The sequence below is a fragment of the Echinops telfairi genome, unplaced genomic scaffold (genome assembly GCF_000313985.2).
Source record: "Echinops telfairi isolate 266 unplaced genomic scaffold, ASM31398v2 ScPeMD7_70;HRSCAF=299, whole genome shotgun sequence".
Classification (NCBI taxonomy): domain Eukaryota; kingdom Metazoa; phylum Chordata; class Mammalia; order Afrosoricida; family Tenrecidae; genus Echinops; species Echinops telfairi.
This window is the reverse complement of record NW_022103968.1, coordinates 62667571-62688685: the sequence shown is the minus strand read 5'-3', so window position 1 is coordinate 62688685 and position 21115 is coordinate 62667571. Positions and strand designations below refer to the sequence as shown.

The 21115-nt window shown below is 44.8% G+C and overlaps 1 protein-coding gene across 1 annotated transcript in view; it reads right to left on the bottom strand.

Annotated features, from left to right (window-relative positions):
• LOC101638049 (sphingosine-1-phosphate lyase 1-like) overlaps positions 1 to 21115 on the bottom strand; it is a 53561-nt gene that overhangs the window by 18203 nt on the left and 14243 nt on the right. The window contains exons 3-6 of the mRNA XM_013004236.2: positions 20543 to 20610; positions 17303 to 17450; positions 12424 to 12500; positions 7687 to 7815 (exon numbers count right to left, since the gene is read on the bottom strand). Of these exons, the coding sequence (XP_012859690.1) occupies positions 7687 to 7815; positions 12424 to 12500; positions 17303 to 17450; positions 20543 to 20610 (422 nt within the window). The remainder of the gene's footprint in view (positions 1 to 7686; positions 7816 to 12423; positions 12501 to 17302; positions 17451 to 20542; positions 20611 to 21115) is intronic.

Genomic DNA, 21115 nt, shown 5'->3' with positions numbered 1-21115 from the left:
AAAAATTTGGAAGACATGGACAAATTCTTGGAAAAACAATCCCTCCCTAAACTATCCTCAATGGATGTCAAGAATCTCAACAGACCCATAGCAATAGAAAAAACAGGCAAGGTTATCCAGGGATTACCAAGAAAAAAAAATCCCCTGGACCAGATGGCTTCACTGGAGAATTCTACCAAGCATTTAGGGAAGACACCAATCCTACACAAATTCTTCCAGAACATAGAAAAAGACAGCAAACTCCTTCTATGAAGCTAATATAACTTTGATACCAAAATCGGGCAAGGATCCCACAAGAATCGAGAACTACAGACCAATATCCCTAATGAACATCAATGTAAAAATCCTTAACAAAATACTAGCCAACAGAATACGAAAGTATATAAAACAAATATATAATTCACCATGACCAAGTGGGATTCATACCAGAAATACAGCGATGTTTCAACGTATGAAAGACCATTAGTATTATTCATCAAATTGACATGAAAAAACTATAAGATAGGGAACCAGTGGAGAGGTCTGGGGGGCCGGCTCCAAAGTGGACACTTGCCCCTCCCCCAAGAAGAATGTATTTCAAAAGACAGCATTGAATCTTCAACTCCCGGAGAGGGACATATCTGATCAGAGCACAAGGGAGCAGATGAAGGGGGAGGAGGAGACAGTGGAGCACATCCTGGTCCATGAGGCTGTGAGGACAATGTTCCCAATTAGAACAGCCAGTTGACAGAGAGGACCACATGGCTGGCCCCACTAGGAGACATGACGCCCCTCACTGATCCATAGTCCTACAGGGGACAAAACCAAAGATATCGTGTGGGAACTGCACCAATCTGATCCCACCACACCGAGGCAAAACACTAAGGGGGTGCAACAGAACAGTAAGGGAATGGAGCAGCGATGTCCCCAGTGAGTGCAAAATGTGGACTTTGGGGCCAGGACATGGTGCCTCAACAGACTGGACTGGAAAACACTCCTAAAGGCTAACAAACAATCCTTGAACTAACTACAAGCTTTTCTTTCTTGTTGTGTTTTGTTTTTTGCCATCGGTTTGTTGTTGTTTTGCTGTATATTGTTGCTTGGTTTTGCTCTCTCTTGTTTTTGTACATGTTATTATCTCTGCAGGTCTGTCTAAATAAGATAGGCTGGATGAACAATCTGGAGGAGAAAACAATGGGACCAACAGTTTCTGGGGGACATCAGAGAGAGGGAGGTGGGGGGAAAGGTAGTGGTATTAACAAACCCAGGGACAAGGGAACAAGTGACCCAAATCAGAGGTGAGAAGGGTGTGGGAGGCCTGGTAGGGCATGATCAAGGGTAATGTCTCTCACTCTGTGATCATCGGACCAGTGTGCGGCTGCCTTGCATGTCCTGTGCCTCAATTTAAAGGCTACACTGCCTGTGGAACGCCTAGCCTGTGGACTGTGTTGCTGTAAGTTGAGGTCCCTTTAAGACTTCTTTGGAGCTGGGGACTGGCGGTTGGTGACCTGCCTTGTGATTGGCTGCTGTGCTGACATAGCCTAGCTCTCTCTACAAATAGAGGAAGATCTGGCATCAGACAGACTTGAAGGACTGCTAGTCTCTCAACTTTCTCTCACGGATGTGAGTTGCACTAAGCCATTTATAGTGCTTCTAATTTAACTGTTTATTTCTTGTATTGTATATTTATCTGTATATGATTTAAAAGTTCATTTCTCGTTATATATCTAATTATCTTTATAAATAAATATATTATCAGGAATTTGATTTTATCTCTCTAGAGAACCCTGTCTAACACACCATTCTTGCAAACATGTTTCAAATCATCTGTATGGATGGCTGACAGCACTACCTCAATTTTTTTCACCTCTTCTGATCACTGTCCTTTCATGTCCTTCTTCATTCACGGAAACAAAAATAAGTCCCAGGCAGCAAGGTCAGGTGCGTAAGGTGTTTGGGGCAAGAGAGGCATGCTGGGGGTTTTTTTTGCCAAAAAGTGATGCACTGAGATGGCTGCGTGAGCAGGTGCATTGTCATTGGGCAAAACCAGTCCCCCATCTGCCAAACATCAGGCCTTCTCTTGCACACTGTTATGCAATCTTTCCAGAACCTCAAAATAGAAAGCTTGATTAAATCTGACTTGTTGGAATGAACTACAAATTGACATTTTCATCCATTCAGGAAGTTGATAGATATCCATAATGAGGTTTGTCTTCAATCAACATTTCACCTTTTTTGAAATGAGAAAACCACTCATCGTACACTTGAGTTTTTCCCATAGTGTTGTCCTTGTAAGCTGTGTTCAACATCACAACAGTTTCTGCAGCATTTTTCCCTGCGGGAAACAAAATTTCACAGCCATATGCTGTTCTCTTAGATCGGTAATCACAAAAAAATGCGGTTGAAGCGAAACTGCTTTTACAGAAAAATTCACTGTGGCCAGAGAGAGCATTGGCCAAGAATCAGTCTCCCACATGGAGGATGAGGATTCGACCACTGAGCCCCCACCGCCCCCCTACTTTCCCTTAACACCCACTGGGTAAGTCCATTCTGATTCATAGCAAGTGGGTGGGACAGACAGAACTGCTCCACAGGCTTTCTAAGGCTGTTAGTCTTCATGGTAGTAGAAAGCCTTCTCTTTCTCACTTAAGAGATTAGCATCCATCTGTTACCCACCATGCCTCCAAGGAAGTTCTTACAATTACCTGTATTTTTAGGCCTGCTATTAACAAGGGGGCAGAGGTAATGTCTGTCTTGTTTATCACCAAATGTAGGGCTTTTATCTGAGGTTTGAGCGAAACTGCTTTCATGAAAAAGTTCACTGTGACCAGAGAAAACCTTCCCAGGCTACATAACTGGGTGCACTAACGCAGAGAGAGTTGCTCGATGCTAGCCTAGGTGGGGGAGGGTGGGAGATGTGTACTAAGGTAGCTCCCCTCCACCTAGAGAAATTCTAGTTTTTTGTTTTGTTTTTGTTGTAAATGAACACTGAAAAACCAACATTAGAGAAAGACTGAGAAGTTCCCTCCATCTCAGAACTGGGGCAAAACAAGGGTGTCTATTCTCATCACCTCTATTTAATATTGTATTGGACATTCTAGTCAGAGCAATAGAACCAGAGAAAGAAATTAAAAGTAACCAGATTGGTAAGGAGCAATTAAAATCATCTCTCTTCACAGGTATCATCATATATAAACACACACACACACGTAAAGAGGCTTCAAAAAGTTCAGTGGAAAAGGAATTAATATGATTCTCTATATAAAAAAACGATGATTCCACAAAAAATTTTCTTGAGTCAAGAGAGGATTAGCAACGGTGGAGAGTGAAACATCCACGAACAAACTAAAATCAGCTGGGTTTCTAAACACCAGCAACGGGAATCTGAAAGGGAAATCCGGGAAACTATTCCTTTTACAAGAGCATCTAAGACAATAAAATACACAGGATAAATCTAACCAAGAACATGAGGGAACTACACAAAGAAAACAAGAAAACACTTGTGCAGAACGACACAGCAGGCATGGACCCCCGTCCTCACCCCACCCCACAAACAGGCTCCAAGAGAATCACCACTTTCTGGGCCAAGGACCTGTAGCACAGAGAGTGTGCAGGAAATCCCTGGACCCTTCTCTCTCCTAGCCCTGCTTGGACATAAGGCCTAGCCCTTCCACTGAGCTTCTGAAGCAGTGGCGGTGGCAGGCTGCACAGGCAACCCTGCTAATGGCTAAGGCACACAGAGGAGAGTGCTGGGATGGCGGACCAGTTCCGAGTGCTGATGCTGTAGTGATTCCACAACTCTCTGTATGTACTAAAACTCGCTGAGCTGTAAAACAACAATCAAAATACTGCTGAAAGATTAAAGGAGACTTCACTAAATGTAAGGCTGTTCCATGTGTGTGGATACACTTAATATTGTTACGATGTCAATATAACCCAAAGTGACCTATAGATTCAGTGTACTCCCAATTAAAAATTGCAAAGTCTTGTTTGCAGATATAAAGTTTTAAACTTCCAACTTCAAAGGGCAAGGTAAAAGACCCCTAATAAATTTTGAAAGAAGAACAAGGTAGGGGGACTCACACTTCCTGGTTTTAAAACATCTACATTACAGCAATCCCCAAGCCTGGTTCTGCTCCAACAGGGGACACACAGATCAGAGGGATACAACACTGAGTCCAGAAATGAACCCACATTTCTATGGTCACCTGAATTTTGACAAGGGTGCTAAGTCCATTCGATGAGGATATAAACAGTACTGGGAAAACTGCATTTCCAAATGGAGAAAAGTGGAGCAGATTCCATGCCTCACACTAAAAAAAAAAATCAAATCTGCCTGGTCTTGGCACAAGGGACTCCATTTTGAATCTGGCACCTTCTTGGTTCTCAGAACTCACCTCTCATGGGCCTCCCTCACATCGGCCTCCCCTCCCCTCACTGAAAATCACCAGTTCTGAGAACCAGACATCCCCGAGAAAGAATGTTATTTGAAGATATGTTTACTCCACCCGCCCCGTACCTATAGATAAGATTAACGTTCCTTGAAGATGTGTTTATTCCACCTGTCCCGGACCTATAGATAAGATTAATGAGCGCTTCCCTTTGAAGCCCATGTGTGCAGCTGTGCCTGCCACCAGGGGATATAAAAAACCGCAGCCAGAATTCCCCTCGCGCCGTTTCATTAGCTCAATACGTGAGTTACTGAACCCGCCCGCAAGCTTCTCAATAAAGCCTGCTTCTAAAACTTTACCAATTGGATCTTTAATTCCGTTTCGCGCCCCCAAAACCCTTACAAAATCAAGATGTTAATGTACACACTGAACCATAAAATTAATAAAGAGAGCAGGATCAACACTTTTAACAAAGGATTTTCTATGTCAAAGAAGCAAAAGATAAAATAAATAAGCAGGAGCTCATAAAAATGAAAGTTCTGTTCATCAGAACACTATGCGGAAAAACTAAAAAGGGAAGCTACTGACTAGGAGAATATCCGTGGAAAATAAGATATTTGAGTGTATGGATAAAAGCAGGCAAAAGACCTGAATAGACTTTTCATCAAAAAGACATTCAAATGGTCACCAAAACGTGTGAAATGATGCTGGAAGTCATCAGCCCTCAGACAGATGCTGCAAGCCAGAACCACAATGAGGTGCCACATCACACCCACTGGGATGGCGAAGTCACAAAATATTAAAAGGATCAAATGTTGGTGAGGAAGTGGGGAACGGGAGCCCATGTTCACTGCTGGTGGGAATGCAAAAGGTACAGCCATGGAGACAGCTCCTCACAAAGGTAAAAATAGAACTATCATGCGACCCAGCAATTCCACTACCAGGTATTGACCCAAAAGACTTGAAACAAAGACTCAAAAAGAGTCTTACACCCCTGTTCTCTGCAGCAATTTTCATAATAGCCCAACCAGGGAATCCCCTAAAAGCCCATCAACAGATGAATGCATCAACAAAGTATGGTACTTACATGCAATAAGCACTAACCAGCCAAGAGGAGAAACTCAGTCTGGATACATGCTACAGCATGCATGGACCTTGACGATATTACAGTGAGTGAAAGAAGTCAATCACAAAAGGACAAATATTGTACGACCTCACGTATATAAATAGACAATAGAGGTGCAAATGTATAGAGACCAACGTTTATTAGTGGGTCGCAGAGGTGGGAAGGTGTGTTAACAGTGGTGGTAATACCTTGAGTAAGAGTAAGGTGTATAGCTGATTATTGTAATTGCTGTCATTAAATGGCACACCTGTTAAAAGTTGAATTGGAAAGAGTTGTGTGACAGTGCACTTATAAGAAAAACAACAAAAAGAATACCTGCCAAAGCCGCTTATGTGTAACCAAATACCTCATGGGTTTGGCTCCTTAGTCTGGAGGTTTAGGGTGACTGTTTGGGGTCATGGAACTACTTAGCTAATTGGCCTTTTAACACACTTAGTGCTTCTGTTCTATTTCCTGGTATATTGGTTGCAAGTGGTGATTCAAGGCCTACTAATTGGTCTCCATTCCCCTGGAGCAACAGAGGGAGGAGAGTCCAGAATAGAGAAAGATTGGGGATGTGTGACTAACTACCCCCATGAATAATTCTGCCACAGAGCATGAGAACTGGGTGGGGCCCAGCTGCCACTACTGAATGCTTTGATCAAAGGCTCCAGAGAAAAGATCCTGATCACAGGGAAAATGGACTCTAGACTTTCTATAGCTACACAGGGCAAATGAATCCCAGAAACTTTGCCCTAAAATCATTCTAAAAGCCTTAAACCAAAACATTCCTTGAAATAGTCTTCAAACCAAACAGTAGTTTAGCTTAACTAGTGAAGAAGAAGAAGAAAAGGTTTGCCTTTAGAATTACATTTTTGAAGAACCACCTACATGGGCTCAAATTGACAACAGCAACACAAAAGGTTAGGTGGGAACACTGGGGGAATGGGGGGTGGTTACTGAACTTAGGTCAATGAGGAACAACGCAGAAAAGGAGGGTGAGAATGGTCGTACAACTCAGAATGGAAGCAGCGTCACTGAGCATCCATGTCGAAACTGTTGGGGTGAACTATATTTTGCTGCTTATACTCTCAACAATGAACAACTAAAAAATCTTTTAAAAGAGGAAATAAAAGAGGAAACCAAACAGAATTTTTAGCATGAAATGTAGAAGTCCAATGGAAGAACTAGAGTATCATCAGTCACAGCTCTTAAAGGAATCACCTAGCTCCAACAATGATGAATTCAGGGCTAATCTTTCATCCATTCCCACCTGTCCCCACCCTCCTTATGACTGGGAATAGCTGCTGGGTTCTAGTTATACCTTTACAGGTTATCTATTTTTCCTCTCTAAACAACAACAAACTCACTGTCATCGAGTTGATTCTGACTCATAGCGACCCTCTATGGCAGGGTAGAACTGCCTCTGAGTTGGAAGACTGGAGCTCTTTACGGGAGTGCGAAGTAGGTGTTTTATCTTCTATCCCGCATGTCTCTAACTCTCTCTTTTACAATTTCTATGTCTTCGTTTAGCATTTGCATTCTGCTTATTTTTTATTTGCCTTGTTCCATAAATTAAGTGTGGAAACATGTAAATATTTTACATTTTCATAAAATAAATTGGGGCTCATTAGACAAATGGCTGATTACAGGGCTGAAGTAAAAACATGATTAAGATGATGTGAAATATTTTGTCAAATCAGCAAACAGGAAGCATAGACCCAAGAGCTAAAACGGAGCCCCTCCTACTTGCCAAAGGTAGGGTTATTTGAGCATCAGTAACAACTAAAATGGATTAAAACACATGTATCATTCTACAATTTACTTAGCCATCTAACTATAAATTATTTTAACTTTTTAACTATTATGATACATGGATATATTAGTTTTTCTATGGTATATCCCTAAGAGCAGAATTGCTGGATCACAGCAATTGGGAACTGTAGTAGATAAGAACAAACTGTCCTTTAAACAATTCTAGCAACTTCATGTGGATTTCAAATTAGAGGGAAAAGGTGTCAAGCACAGCATACTCTGAAATGGTGACTGTTTATGGATTACAACATAGCAAGCAGTATTTTGAAATTGATATTGTTAACCTGCATTTTTGTATAATGATCACTATACTTGTATAGTAATAGATTTTTAATAAACACCACAATTTTGAGCTTAACAAAACAAAACTACTGGATGCTATCTGCATGTACTTACACTGCCACAGGAATTAGGTCCTCCATTGAAAAGGGAACAAGCAATCCTAACAATTTCTGCTTCAATCTTCCGGAGTCCAGGGAAGATATTTGCATACAGTGGGTTACTCCATGCAAAATCTCCATAAACCTGAAAAATAAAATAAAATCAAGCATGTAATACACGAAAGACTATTACACTACATAGGACAAAAAGCCATGCAATACACAACAATGTCTAGGTATTAGAAATAACACTAGGAAGAGGAAAAAATGAGAAAGGTAAGTTCCCTGACCAAATACTATTGTAGAATGGTGCAGATGGCCATGCAAATGTGTTCATTCATGATGCGGGAAGGGATAAAGTATGCATGTGGTTCAAAACACAGCCGTGGACGGCAAAGAGAATCAGTTTGACATCTTAGCTTTGGCTATCACTCTTAGGTCAAATAACCTATCAGAGGCTCAGTTTCCTCTTATGCAAAAGGAGATGCTTCCGCTGACTACCTTATTGAGCTCTGCTATAATTAAAGAGTATAATGCATGCAAAGAACCTAGTTAAGATGTGATGAACTGAGTATTTTTATGTGGCCTTTTGCCTTAGTTCTTTGGTAAAACCACTTGAGGTGTTTTCCCTTAAGGCCGGGAGGTGACCTTTCTTTCCCATAGTGTTCTGCCCCAAAGAGCTTACTTTTATTGAAATGATGGAAATAACCTGGTTGAACTACAAACAACTTAATGGTGTGATATTTTTGTGAGGCCCTGGCCTGAAATCTGCCAAGTGACTGGGCTATTATACACACCTTGCAGGGATTGGTCCACCAAGAGAAGACAGGTCAGTTGTGGTCCTGGAGGGAAGGCTGTGCTTTGACACTGACCAGCAGTTTGCATAAATATACACACCAAGGTTCACAGACAAAAAGAGAAGAGGGAGAGGAAAGAGAGAGATGGTGAGGAGCCTCCTCAAAGAGCTGTGACTTGGGTCCAGGCCTGTGAACAAGGACAGTGAGAAGCCTGGAGAGGACCCTGAGGCAGACCAAGTGTCAACATGTCTGAGTCAGCAGTCGACAGGGAAACCTGCCACTGGGAATGCAGCTCAAAGGGCTGACAAACCTGCCACACTGGCTATGAAGCAGTTAGTAGTGTGGCAGGAAGACAGGAAGACCACCAGCACAGAGGCCTGTCCCCAGGGAGCTGGGTTCTCCAGGGAGGCCTGCAAGGCTGAGATATAGGTCTGACGGCTTGCATGGCTGAGATGAAGTAGGGGTGCTGTTGAGAAGTGCTAGGGGAGCCCTGTAGGCTTTACTGGCATGTGTCCTGACCCTGATCCCCAAACTGGAGCCCATGCCTTCGTAACCGTTAACTGGAAGGACAGTTCTTGAGTTCTGTGACAGAGCCTTGCAAGAGATTGCTGACTCAAATGTAGGAGGGAGGGAAGAGAGTTGATGGGGAGGGAGAATGGTCAGTGTCAGAGAAGGAGTGCTATAGCCGCTTAGAAAAGGCAGAAGTCTACAGGGCTACAAAACGTTTGAAGAAAATTTTAGTTAAAAGAAAATGGCACTTTTAAGGGAATGTGGGGTAGAAGGGGGGAACAAATTACAAGAATCTAAGTATAGCCTCCTCCCTGGAGGATGGACAGCAGAGAAGAGGGCAGAGGGAGACGTTGGACAGTGTAACTTATGACAAAACTATAATAATTTATGAATTATGAAGAGTTTATGAGGGAGGGGGGAAGGGAGGGAGGGGGAAAATGAGCAAATGACATTAAGGGCTAAAGTAGAGGGCAAATGCTTTGAGATTGATGAGGACAGCAAATGTACATATGTGCTTGACTCAATGGATGGATGTATGGACTGTGTTAAGAATTGTACGAGCCCTCAATAAAATAATTTTTTTAAAAAGAAAATGGCACTTTTGCATGACCTTTTGGAAATACTCTCATCTTTGGTGACCTCTGCCCCCCATGAATTGATTTGCAGTGATACGTTCAAGTGTGTAACACAAAGCAGTCCCTGCAGGGCAGTGCCGCACCAGATTTGGGTACTTGGTGCTCACAAACAGCCTGAGTGCTCGGGAAGTGTCAGCTGAGTGAATCTGGAGAGAACAACAGGATTCATCCCTCAGAACCAGGAGGACGTGGAAGAGGAAGAACAACAGAATCAGAGCCAGATGTGTTCAGTAAAGAGATAAGGCTGCATAGTGTTGATACATGGGTCTCGGAACATCAGGGACAGTTCTTCCCTATCCTATGGGGTCCTTATGAGTTGGAATGGGCTGGAGGGCAGTGAGATGGGTCTACATTGTACATAATGAGGAGCCCCTGTAAAGATTTGATGAATAGAGAGGTTCTGGTCAGCAAATCCATAATGCTTAGTAGCGTGTGAGCAATTTCAGGCATAAGAAACAAAGGCCTTCAGATCATTCATATGACAAGAATAGACTTCAAAACCAAGTTTGATTGATTACCCAAAGAAGACATGAAAGGCAATACTAAAGTCAGTAAAGGATAAAATATTTGAAAGAGCAAGGAGACTATTGTGGGTTTCTGGCATGTAAATCGATACAGGAGTGGAAAGCCTTCTCACTCTCCCTAGAAGCAGCTAGTAGTTCCCAGCTGCTGTCCCTGAAGTTAGCAGCCTGGCATGGAACCCACTTTGTACAGGCTGACAACGTCTTTGACAACCTGTGAGTCTGCCTTGGTGTGCACAAAGAAAAAGTTCCAAAGTGATGTGGTTTTATTTTCATCAAAACTTTCCTTAAGTCACTGTGTCCAGTTAAAAAAGGAAGGGAGGACCCTAGAAGTATGTGCTACAGAGGACAACACTAAACCTACAGGTTGGGGAGACAGGTCGGCCTGCCACAGCCACAAACCAGGAAGGAAAAAAGAGAGAGTGAGGGGTAGACCCCATACTGTCTTAGCCAGCCCTGAGGATGACATTCCTGCAAGGATCTGCTAGGGCACAGAGAAGACTGAAGGGCCGACAATAGCTCGAAACCTGATGTCCCCTCGCTGGACCGTACCACAATACTGTGGACACACGGCGGGGAGTGAGTTCAGCCTGACCACCCCACAGTGGGGCGAACCAAGATGGAAACATTACAGATCAGAAATGGACGCAGAGCAAATACAAAACACCCCTGAGAAGTCCCCAACATAGACATAAGGCTAGGAAGGGCAATTCCCAGAACCCCCAGGACAGATGGAGGGATAGTCATAAAGGTCAGTGGATACAGTTGGAATTATATATGCATTGTGGGGAGGTTCTGCCAGTTTCCCCCCCTCTTGTTATTTAACCTTTTGTTTTCTTTTTATTTTGTCTCTGTTATTATTGTTTTTCCTACCAATATAAGATAGGCATAGGAAGCCAGCCAGAGGAGAAAGTAACAGGGCTGATGGTTCCGGATGGATTTGAAGGGAGGAAGAGGCAGGGGAAAGGAGTGGTGAGCAAACACTGCCATAGATAGGGGAACAACTAGGGAATTAAGAACAACAATAAGGAGGATGTAGAGACCCCGGTGGCATTGGAATAACAACAATCTAGCTGAGAAGAATTATTAAGAGGCAGAGGAAGGACAAGTATGATGGTGGGGCAGGAGGAAGGTAAAAGGAAACAGAGGAAAGATCTAGGAAGCAAAGCTATGGTTAGAGATATAAACATAGGTGTGCACTTATATAAATATATTCATTCATAAAAAGAGGTACGTATATTTATATGGCAATACATTGAGGAAGTGGACAGACTTTGGGCCTCTGCTCATGCCTTCCCTCAATGCAAGAACACTTTGTTCTAACAACCTGGCCATCTGTGATGCACACCCTCCTGACATAATCGCTGAAGACAAAATGGGTGCATAAACAAATGTGGTGTAGAAAGCTGATGGTGCCAAGCTATCAAAAGATATTGTGTCTGGGTTTTTACAGGCTTGAAGTTAAACAAGCAGCCATCTAGCAGAGAAGCAACCAGGCCACATGGAAGAAGCAAACCAGCCTGTGCAATCATGAGATGCTGACAGGATCAGGTAACCAGGATCAGAAGACCCCAAACAAAACAAAACAATATATTATTGAGAATGAGGGAGATCTGAACAGAGACCCCCAAACCCATCAGTAGACAGTAGAGCATTCCCTCACAGAAGGGTTACAAGAAAGGGATGTGTCAACCAGGGCTCAGTATAGCACCCATGAAAGACACAATATTCCCCTTGTTCTTTTAGGCTTCCTCACCCCCACTATCATGACCCCAGCCCTGACTTTCAGTTCCTGCCAGGTCAGAGTATATACACTGGTACAGAGAAGAGCTCAGGACATTCAGAATCCAGGTCAGTAAACCCCTCAGGAACAGAAATGGGAGTGGTGATACCTAGAGGGTATGGGGAAGAGGAACAGATTGCAATGAGCGATGCGTAACAAACCCCACCCAGGGGACGAACTACAGAAATGTGGGTGAAGGGAGACAGCAGTCAGTGTAATATCTGAAAATAGTAATAATTTATCATTTATCAAGGGGTCATGATAGTGGGAGAGAATGCAGGGAGAGGAGAAGGAGGAGCTGATCCCAAGGGCTCAATAGAAAGCAAAAGTTTAGAAAATGATGAAGACAACGTATGTACCAATATGTTTGATATAAATGATGAGTAGGTTGTTGGAAGAGCCTCCAATAAATTAATATTTTTTAAAGGGAGGGAAAGCAAGGAAATCAATTCAACTCTCAAGGAGCACACATCCCAGGGGATGCAGCCATCACGTGGTGGGGCTTACCTTAACGAGGAGCTCCGTGAGCTTCTCCTCCCAGTTGTACACAGTTCCCGAGGCGCGCCCTTCTTTCCAGGAGACATCTGAGGAGTAAGGTAAGGCCACTAGGTCAGTACACAGGGACCTTTGGGAAGACTCTCGAGGTCTCGCATGACACAGTTAGGGATAACCCCTCTGGACACAAAAGAACAAGATCACGTGGGAATGGGATTCCAGGGGCATTCTTATGTTACATCAGAAAGAAAACATTGTCCAGAAATGACTAACAATGCCAAAAATAATAATCATCTTCGGTTTTTCCCAATGGCTAATGGGAAAGTCAAGCACAGAACAAGACAGAATCCACCGGCCAGTTGTGGTGGGGCTGAAAGCGACCCTGTGACTTCACACGTGTAGAGCAGTCTGGCTGCCAGGCCTTCCTCAGCAGCTCTGGGTGGGTTCAGACTGCCAACCGTTCAGCCAGAAGGCAAGGGCTTAAAACTGTTTGCTCCACCAAGGACTACCCTGATGCTAGAAGCCAGTGGCACAAGTGCTAGAAGCCCTTAGGCACAATAAAGAAAGTTCAAAGCACGGCTGTCCTCATCCATCCCCTCCCACCTTTGAAAAGCAGAAGCATTTTCTTGGTCCAGGCTACTGTTGTCTAGCCCTGATCTTCTCCCTCCTCTCCCTTCCTATCCAGTTGTTGGGAGGTGGGGCAGCTGTTAAAACAGTTGGCAGAGGAAATAACCAAAAAGACTCACTGCCACTGAGTCAATTCTGACTCATAGCGACCCTATTGGACAGCGTAAAATTGCCCCTGCGGGTTTCCAAGACTAACTCTTACCTCTTAAGGGGAGTACAAAGTGACATCTTTCTACTGACCTTGCGGTGAGCAGGGTGAGAGCCAGGGAATGGAGTGCAAGTCTAGACAAACTATGATGAGAGGGGACCATCCAGCACCTGGACCCGGGATCTACCCGCAGCCCAGCCGGACCTCATGCCACTGCCAGTGGCTTCTAGCATCAAGGGAGTCCTTGGTGGGACAAACAGTTTTAAGCTCTTGCCTTCTGGCTGAACGGTTGGCAGTCAGAACCCACCAGAGGTGCTGAGGAAGGCCTGGCAAGCAAGTTACCGGCGATGGCAGCCTGGGAAAGCCCCACAGAGCCCAGACTGCTCCACACGTGTGAAGTCACAGCGGTCGCTATCAGCCCCACCACAACTGGCTGCTTGATTCTGTCTTGTTCTGTGCTCTAGCTTACCCGCACGATAGGCTACTATCCTGCAGATCAGGGGCACGGTCAACGCTGGATAAAGCTCAGAGCCACAGTTCCCAGAGGAACACAGCCGGAGGCCAGAAGTGTCACTTCCTGCCCACGGCGCTCCCCTCCTGACTTTCTACTTCAGATCCACAAACCCAGTGATGCCGGGGCCTTGGGGCCTTCTGCTGCCACCGGGCCAAACCCTGTGGAAAGCGGGTAACTGGGAGGCTGGTACAGAAACACACCATCATAGAGTGAACTGCTTAACATGCCTCTTCCATCCAAGTCTCTGCAATTCCCACCGGCGACTGGGCGGCACTGTGCAAACAGGGCAAGTGTCACACCACTAGAGGGGACTGGTCAGCTGTGGTATCACCACCCCTCTCTGGCTGTAAGGATGAGCTACCTGTGAGCAGAAGCAGACAGACAAATCCCTAGACCCCTGGAAAGGGAGCACATTTGAGATCTCCGTCTGAGCTGGTGAAGCCCAAGGACAGGGCACCAGAGGCTGAGACAAGGAGACCCTGAGACGGAACAGAGGGACAACTCCAAAACTAGGAGACGGTGAGGTAGAGCAGTGGGCTGGCTTGCTGGCCCACAAGACAGAGGCCACGGACTACATGGCTGAGAGCTGAGGATCAGAGAGACCTGGCTGTGGGCCAAGAAGAGGTGTTGCTATGGTAAAAAAAAAAAAAAATAGATGTAATGTTTTCTGGTCCTGGTTTGTGGTAACTTGTTAATTCTGCTAATATCCCCCCTTAATTGTGAGTGTTATCTGTGAGTTCTGTGTGGCCATTGCAATGAATTCTGGAACTCAGCACAGGAGTGCTGTAGGCAGAAGAGCTGGTGTCAGAAGAGAGTACAGAAGGTTGGAGGGGAGCGGCCTGGCTGGCCCCTGCCTCATGGCAATAGGGAAGCCAAAGGAGGGCAGATAGGGCCACCCTGTGCCATTGACCGCACACACTGAGAACTGTCCCAGGCCAGAGACTGCACAAAAGCCTCCTCTCTCTGGCAGGATGACAGCTGTTTGGACAACAAATCCCTGACCTACACCTCAATCTAGCAAGCACTGGCAGGCTGTCAGCTGGCTCTAACACTCCCCAGGGGACACTGCTCAGAACCAAACCCATCTTCAACCAGGGGTGCCACCAGTCTTTTACAAACAGAAAGAGCCCTCTGCTGTTGGGTTAATTCCACTCAAGAGGAACTTGATGGGCATAACAGAACTGCCCTTACCCGGTTTCCAAGGCTCTCAATCTTTATGGAAGCAGACTGCTTCGTCATTCTCCTGGGAGCAGCCCAGGGCTTCTAACCACAGAACTGCCATTGAACAGCCCAGTGCTATCTTTGAGGGAGAAGCAGAAAGACAGATCCCTGGAGCCCTGGAATCCCTGGGGAGCAAATTGAGACCTGTCTGAGCTGGCGAGACCAATGCTCAACTCACAGCACCAACAAGTTTCCAAGAGACTTGGTCCATGATTTCATTTCTTGTCCTTTTATTAGTACTAAAGAGTATGGCAATGGTCAATGTCTTAAGGAAGGGAACACAGTGGCAGCAACCAGCTCTCACAATTATAGGGCCTTTCAATACACAGGCCTTAGGGGGCCATCCCCAGCTTTACACCATGAGTATGGACACTCTAGACTCTATCTAATCCTGTACCACCCAAAATAACTCCAACTAGGAATTGAAAATGTATTTGTCGAAATGCAATGTGGTAACCCTGACTGGACCCTTGAACCAAAACCACACTCACTGCTATAGAGCCTATGCTATGCACAGGGTGGAACTGCCCCCATAGATTTCCAAGGTTGTTCATCTTTATGAGCAGGCAGCCTCATTCTTCTCCCAGGGAGTGGCTTTTGAGTTTGAGCTGCTGATCTTGTGGTGCCCAACTCATAATCTACTATGCTAAGACCCTAGAGTAGAAAAATCAACACTAGTGATGTAAACACTGGGGAGACTTTGTAGAGAATTTGTAAGTTTGCATGACTTTGTATGAGAATCTGTACTTTGTAGTATTGTACCAATACTAATCTCTCCATTTTCACACATGTGAAATATGCCAGAGTTCTATGAGAAGCTTCAAAACTTCAAGGGAAAACGAAATCAAAACTTAGTGGATAATTAAAAAAAATTTAATGGAATTGTTGCATAAACTTTTTGAAGCCCTTTCATATAAAGATGTTACCTATAAGGAGAAATTTGGTGAAGGGTCAATGAGAACTCTGTACCATTTTACAACTTTTCTATACATCTAAAATCATCTCAAATTAGAATGTTTTTTAAAAAGTATTTTAAGTATGATCTTAAATTGTAATAAACACATGTTTTTGATAAAAAAAATCTTAACATTTATTAAGCACGTACTGGATAGAACATAGTTACACATAGGATTTCACTTAACCCTTATATGCATTAAGATAAGTATGATTATTATTGTCTCCATTACAGAGACATAGAAATGGAGATATACAGAAGTTATGCAACTCATTCAAGGTCATACTTTTAAGAGGTAGAACCAGAAAGTGAATCTAGGCTAATTCAATGGGCTGTACTTTTAATCACTAAGCTATTTGGTTTATTTACCCTTCCCATACGTTTATACCCATAACCTTAATAACATTCTGGTATCAGAATGTCAAAAGTATTGCGACAGGGGGCTCTGGTTCATAATGCATGTGTCTATTCCACACAAAAAATGTGTTTAAACCTGTCTCTGTGGTCAGTAGATACCTGCATACAAGTTCTCTCCATAATATACTTGTCTCATTAGGGTGCCTTTAAGAAAAAGTTCCAATCCCAACAGTGGCTTGTGAGGGAAATTGCTGGCCTGTTACATTCAAGGCAGAGAGGTCGGCTCAGAAGGTAATGGTGACTGTTCCATGGGGTTCCTAAGCAATGAGCAAAGGGGTCCCTGGTGGTGGAGAGGTTACTCCATGTGTTAATAACCACAAGGTGAACACTTTGAACTCACCAGTTCCTCTAATGGGGTAAGATGAGGCTGCTTGCTCCTGTCAAGATGTGAAAGTCTCAAAACCCATAGGGCCAGTTCTCCGCTTTCCTATGGGACGGACAGTTGAGATGGATTCAGTGGCAGTGGGAGTTTCCAGTGGTGAGCATGGGGAAGGCTGGGAGCTTCCTTCAGATGTGACTCAAGGACACCTAACCACGGCACCATCTTCACAAAATGTCTCTAAGGATAAGGATGATCATGAGGGGCTCACTCGGAGGTTTTACTGCATTGGTAGTAAAAGGACCAGGAAAGCTTCTCCAGGAACTTTTCCCCTCATCCTAACTATGTGCTTGCTCATTCGTCAAGGGTAGCAAACGTTGTCCTAGCGGAGTTTTGTTAGAAAGCCTTAGCCCATCCACCCTTCAGCCCCGACCTTGTCCCTTCTGACTTCTTTTGCTTTGAGATCTCAGAGAACACTGCAAAGGAGCACAACCTGAGGCCCTTGAGGAGGCCGAGCTGTGAGAGGGATGCTGGGAAAACGGTCTTCCACAGGCTCCTTCAGGGCAGGGCTGGGGAGATGGAGTCACCACCCTCAGAAGGGGACAGCCATCGTGAACCGAGGCAAGTGTTAACAGCTGACACGGCAACGGGGGTAAGGGCCCAAAGAGCCCACACACGGCGAGCACCTACCCATCGCGCTGTACTCCTTGAGCTGCTCCAGCACGGCGGCCGCACTCAGACCCTGGGCCGGCAGGGCTCTCACATACTCCTTGTCCACTTTCAGGAAGGACATGTTTCTACGAAGATCACTCTTGATTTTGTTCAGTTTCTCTTGGATCTACAAAGGCAAGAAAAGGCTAGGAAGGAGCCGGGAGGGCAGAGGATGGCGAGGAGAAGAGCCAGTATGATACCCAGCAAGGACTCAATGGGCCTGAGGCGCCAGAGCTAGGAGAGCATCTTCTTCTTAGACAGCTGTGGTGCTAGGCTGGCTGTTCACTGTGCGCTGACATGTGCAATGACAGCCCCTCACAAATCTGAAAAGCCAACTTCTTCCTCAGAGGTCGAAGAGGCACTCCCCTCCCTCATATGCCTTTCCTCCCCCATGCTGACATCGGCACTGGGACACTGGGCGTGGTTTTGCTGAAGGCAGGCCTTCTGGAGGGCAGTGTTTGGACCCTGCTCTTGCCCTGGCAGCAGCTACAGAAATAGGAGAGCCATCAATAGTACCAGCGAACAGGCCGAGCTACAGCATCCTGTGCAAGTGATGAGGAGCTCCTTCCATACCAGGAACTACAACTCCCCACGTACGGAGTAAGAATAACCAGGACTGCATGACATCACAAGCTGGTCACCACCTCTAATGTCTGACCGTCAAATGCATAGAGGAACTAGGCCCTTTCTGCTTTGGCATATATCCGTTAGCGTTACTCATTTAACATCCTCCTAGCCATAGCTTCAGAGGCATTTTCTTTCATTCACTCACTCACCTCAGCAGGACAGAAGCTTAGGCTGCTGGTACATGCCCTGCCCAGCCACCCACAAGTAGACGCCTGTGGGAAGTGTTGGGCTACAGCTTCCCTGCTCTGTCCCTCGGGGCTTCCAATCCCAGCCAGGCTCTCCTCAGGACTGCTGGGAGAGCTCCAGGTGCTAACAGAGCCAGAGCAGCTTGCTCAAAGGTTACTTAGATTAGTGTGTATCCAGTATATACAAACATGCATACTACACATACTACGGTGTTTGCACAACGTCCAAATCACATAACATTGTATTTCACTGAATATATAGTGGACATTAAGTGACACATACCCATACTAAGCACACAGATTCTCATGAAGCTGTTTGTCAGCAAGGAGGACAGAAAGGAAATGCCAAGTAATGAAAAGCACTGAGGAGGAAAACCGCTAGGGCAGGGTAAGGGGGTAGAAGGACAGGGGCTGCTCTTTGTGATCAAAGACTTACGGGGGTAGGTTTGGAGTTCGCCTTACAAGTAATAGTTTACACCTATTACAGTGATTGTTCTCAGCAATATGTTGACAAATGTTTGATGTATAAGACCTCATTCTAAACTAGTTGAATGGTCTCAGAGCCCACCCTGGATGATTACAATACAGACAGATCTGGCCCTCAGGGAAATCTGCACAGGGCGGATATGCTAGGGTCTTATTTGTAAAGTTGTGAATAAAGGATGGGTGGGTATAAATGGCATGGCATTACAATAACATGAAACATACAAAAATGATAATGAGCTATATTAGAGAGCCCAGCACTACACATCTCCACTCCAATCCTGGCCTAATAGTCTCAACCACACTACCCAATTCTAGCTTCCTAATAGAACTGATTTCAAAGTGAAATCCTTAATTTGTCTATTAATGTCCATCTTTCCTACTAAAACATATGTACCACACCAGGAAGAACTTGGTGGTGCCAGCATCCAGAGAGTACCTGGTAGTAAACGGGCACTCAGTAATTGTGCCGAATAAATGAGTGTGAGTGGATAAGAGAAACACACACACACCACTAAATGACTCAGAATCTGCTTCTGAGAAATGAAGGGTGATTACATAGCCCATTGGGCCCCTCTAATTCTGGTACTTTACACATTTAAGAATGAGTTATGGAGCCCAAGCATTCATTTGCCTCAAACGCTGAATGTTCCTAAATTATTACTGAGGTGGGTAAGGAGGGAAACATGAGAAATCTTATATCTTTTGCGGTACGGTCAATCCTCTGTAAGACCTTCTATGACCCCGGACTCCCTCAGACTAATGGGAATTTATTTCTAGGACTTAAAATGACTCGGGATGTAAACACAAGGGGACTTTAAATTGTGTTAAAAATTACGCTCTCATTCTATTCCATTTTCTAGTCCATATTTTGAAAGCTTCTTGAAGAAGCCTACTCATTCTCATTCCCATTCTCTACTCCAGTTATTATTTCTACTTCTCTCTCCAGAAAACCAGCCTGGCAGCATGTGTTTGGGGAAGATAGCACAACGGTCTGCCTGCATGGGTTTGAGTGTGGCCAGGAAAGGGAACTGGTATTCTCACTGAGAGCTAGCCCTTAGGCTGGGACAAAAAGAATCCAGAGAGGATAGGGGAAATTCCAGGGGGCAGGCAGGGTTCATGTGCCAAAGGCATGCCCTATTGATCTTCATCTGCTATAAGGACAAAAGGGTAAAAGTGTGTAAGTTTTACCCTCCATGGGGGTGGAGGGTAGAGAGGACCTAGTGCAGGAACACGCCACAGAAAGATACAAAGACCAAGAGACTCACCTGTTATCTCCCTGAATGGCTGCACCTGGGATCAGCAAACTATGGCCAGGGGCAAATCTGGTCTTTTTACAGAAAAGTTCAGCAGAACACAGGCAGCTCCGTCCTTCCCCAGCTGTCCTAAGGGTGCTTTCCTCCCACACAGGCCGAAGCAACTATGCCAGAGCCTACTGCCAGCAAAGCCTAAAATGTTCCTTATCCAAGCTTTCCGAAGAACCTGTACAGCCCTGACCGGCATTAGCACCCAATCCCCAGATAAACATCAAAATCCAATCCAGCCAAGATGCGCTCCAAGGCATCGGCCCCTGTCTGTCAGGTCTCCTGTGTTCCCATGTTCAATCTGCATCAAGCTTCTCACAGCTCTCCGTGGCCCAAACAGATCTGTTGGGGGAACAGTGCAGGTCAGACTGTCTCTACCTTGACAGTGCTTGACGTGTGGGCCAGATCATTCTATGGTGGTGGCTGTCCTGCACATCCAGGATGCCGAAAGCATCCCTGGCCAACATCCAACCCCATGCGTGACAACCCAACCTGCCTCCAAACACTGCCAAGCATTCCCTGGAGATGGGGACAAAGTCGCCCTGAGAATACTGGGATAGATAGTAGAAGAAAGAAAGTACCATCATTAAGGGGAGAAAATCTATGAAGATTCCACTCACCTTGAAGCCGACAAAAGGCATCTTCCTGGCCAGCTTAAAACATTTCTTTTTAAACCTTGACCATAAACCTAATAGAAACAAATGGTTCTATTAGGCAAATAAATGTTCATGGAATAAGCAGCTCATCATAATATGCAAACTATGCAGCATGACACCCGCAACCTCGACTTGTCTTCAGAATACCTGAGGAATGATCTCCTCTTCTCAAAATGTTTGCTTTCAACAATCTTCACAGGTACAGTTCAGTGACATTAAGTATATCCTTCATATTGCTCAACCATCACCATTAACCAGCGTTTCCTGACTCTTTCGATCACCTTAACAGAACCTCAGTGCCCTCTACACATCGTGTCTTACTTTCCCTTCCCTCCCACTGACCTCGGAAAGCCACTTAGAAGTGTTGCTTTCTATGTATTTGCCTATTCTAGAAATTGCTTTCCTATTTAATGAAACCTTTAACATTTTTAAATAAATGCTACATAGTTCAAAATTACATTGATGGACATATACACATAAAGTGAGACATTTCCCCATCTCTCATCTATCCCCACCCCTGAAGCCAACCCCACCTAG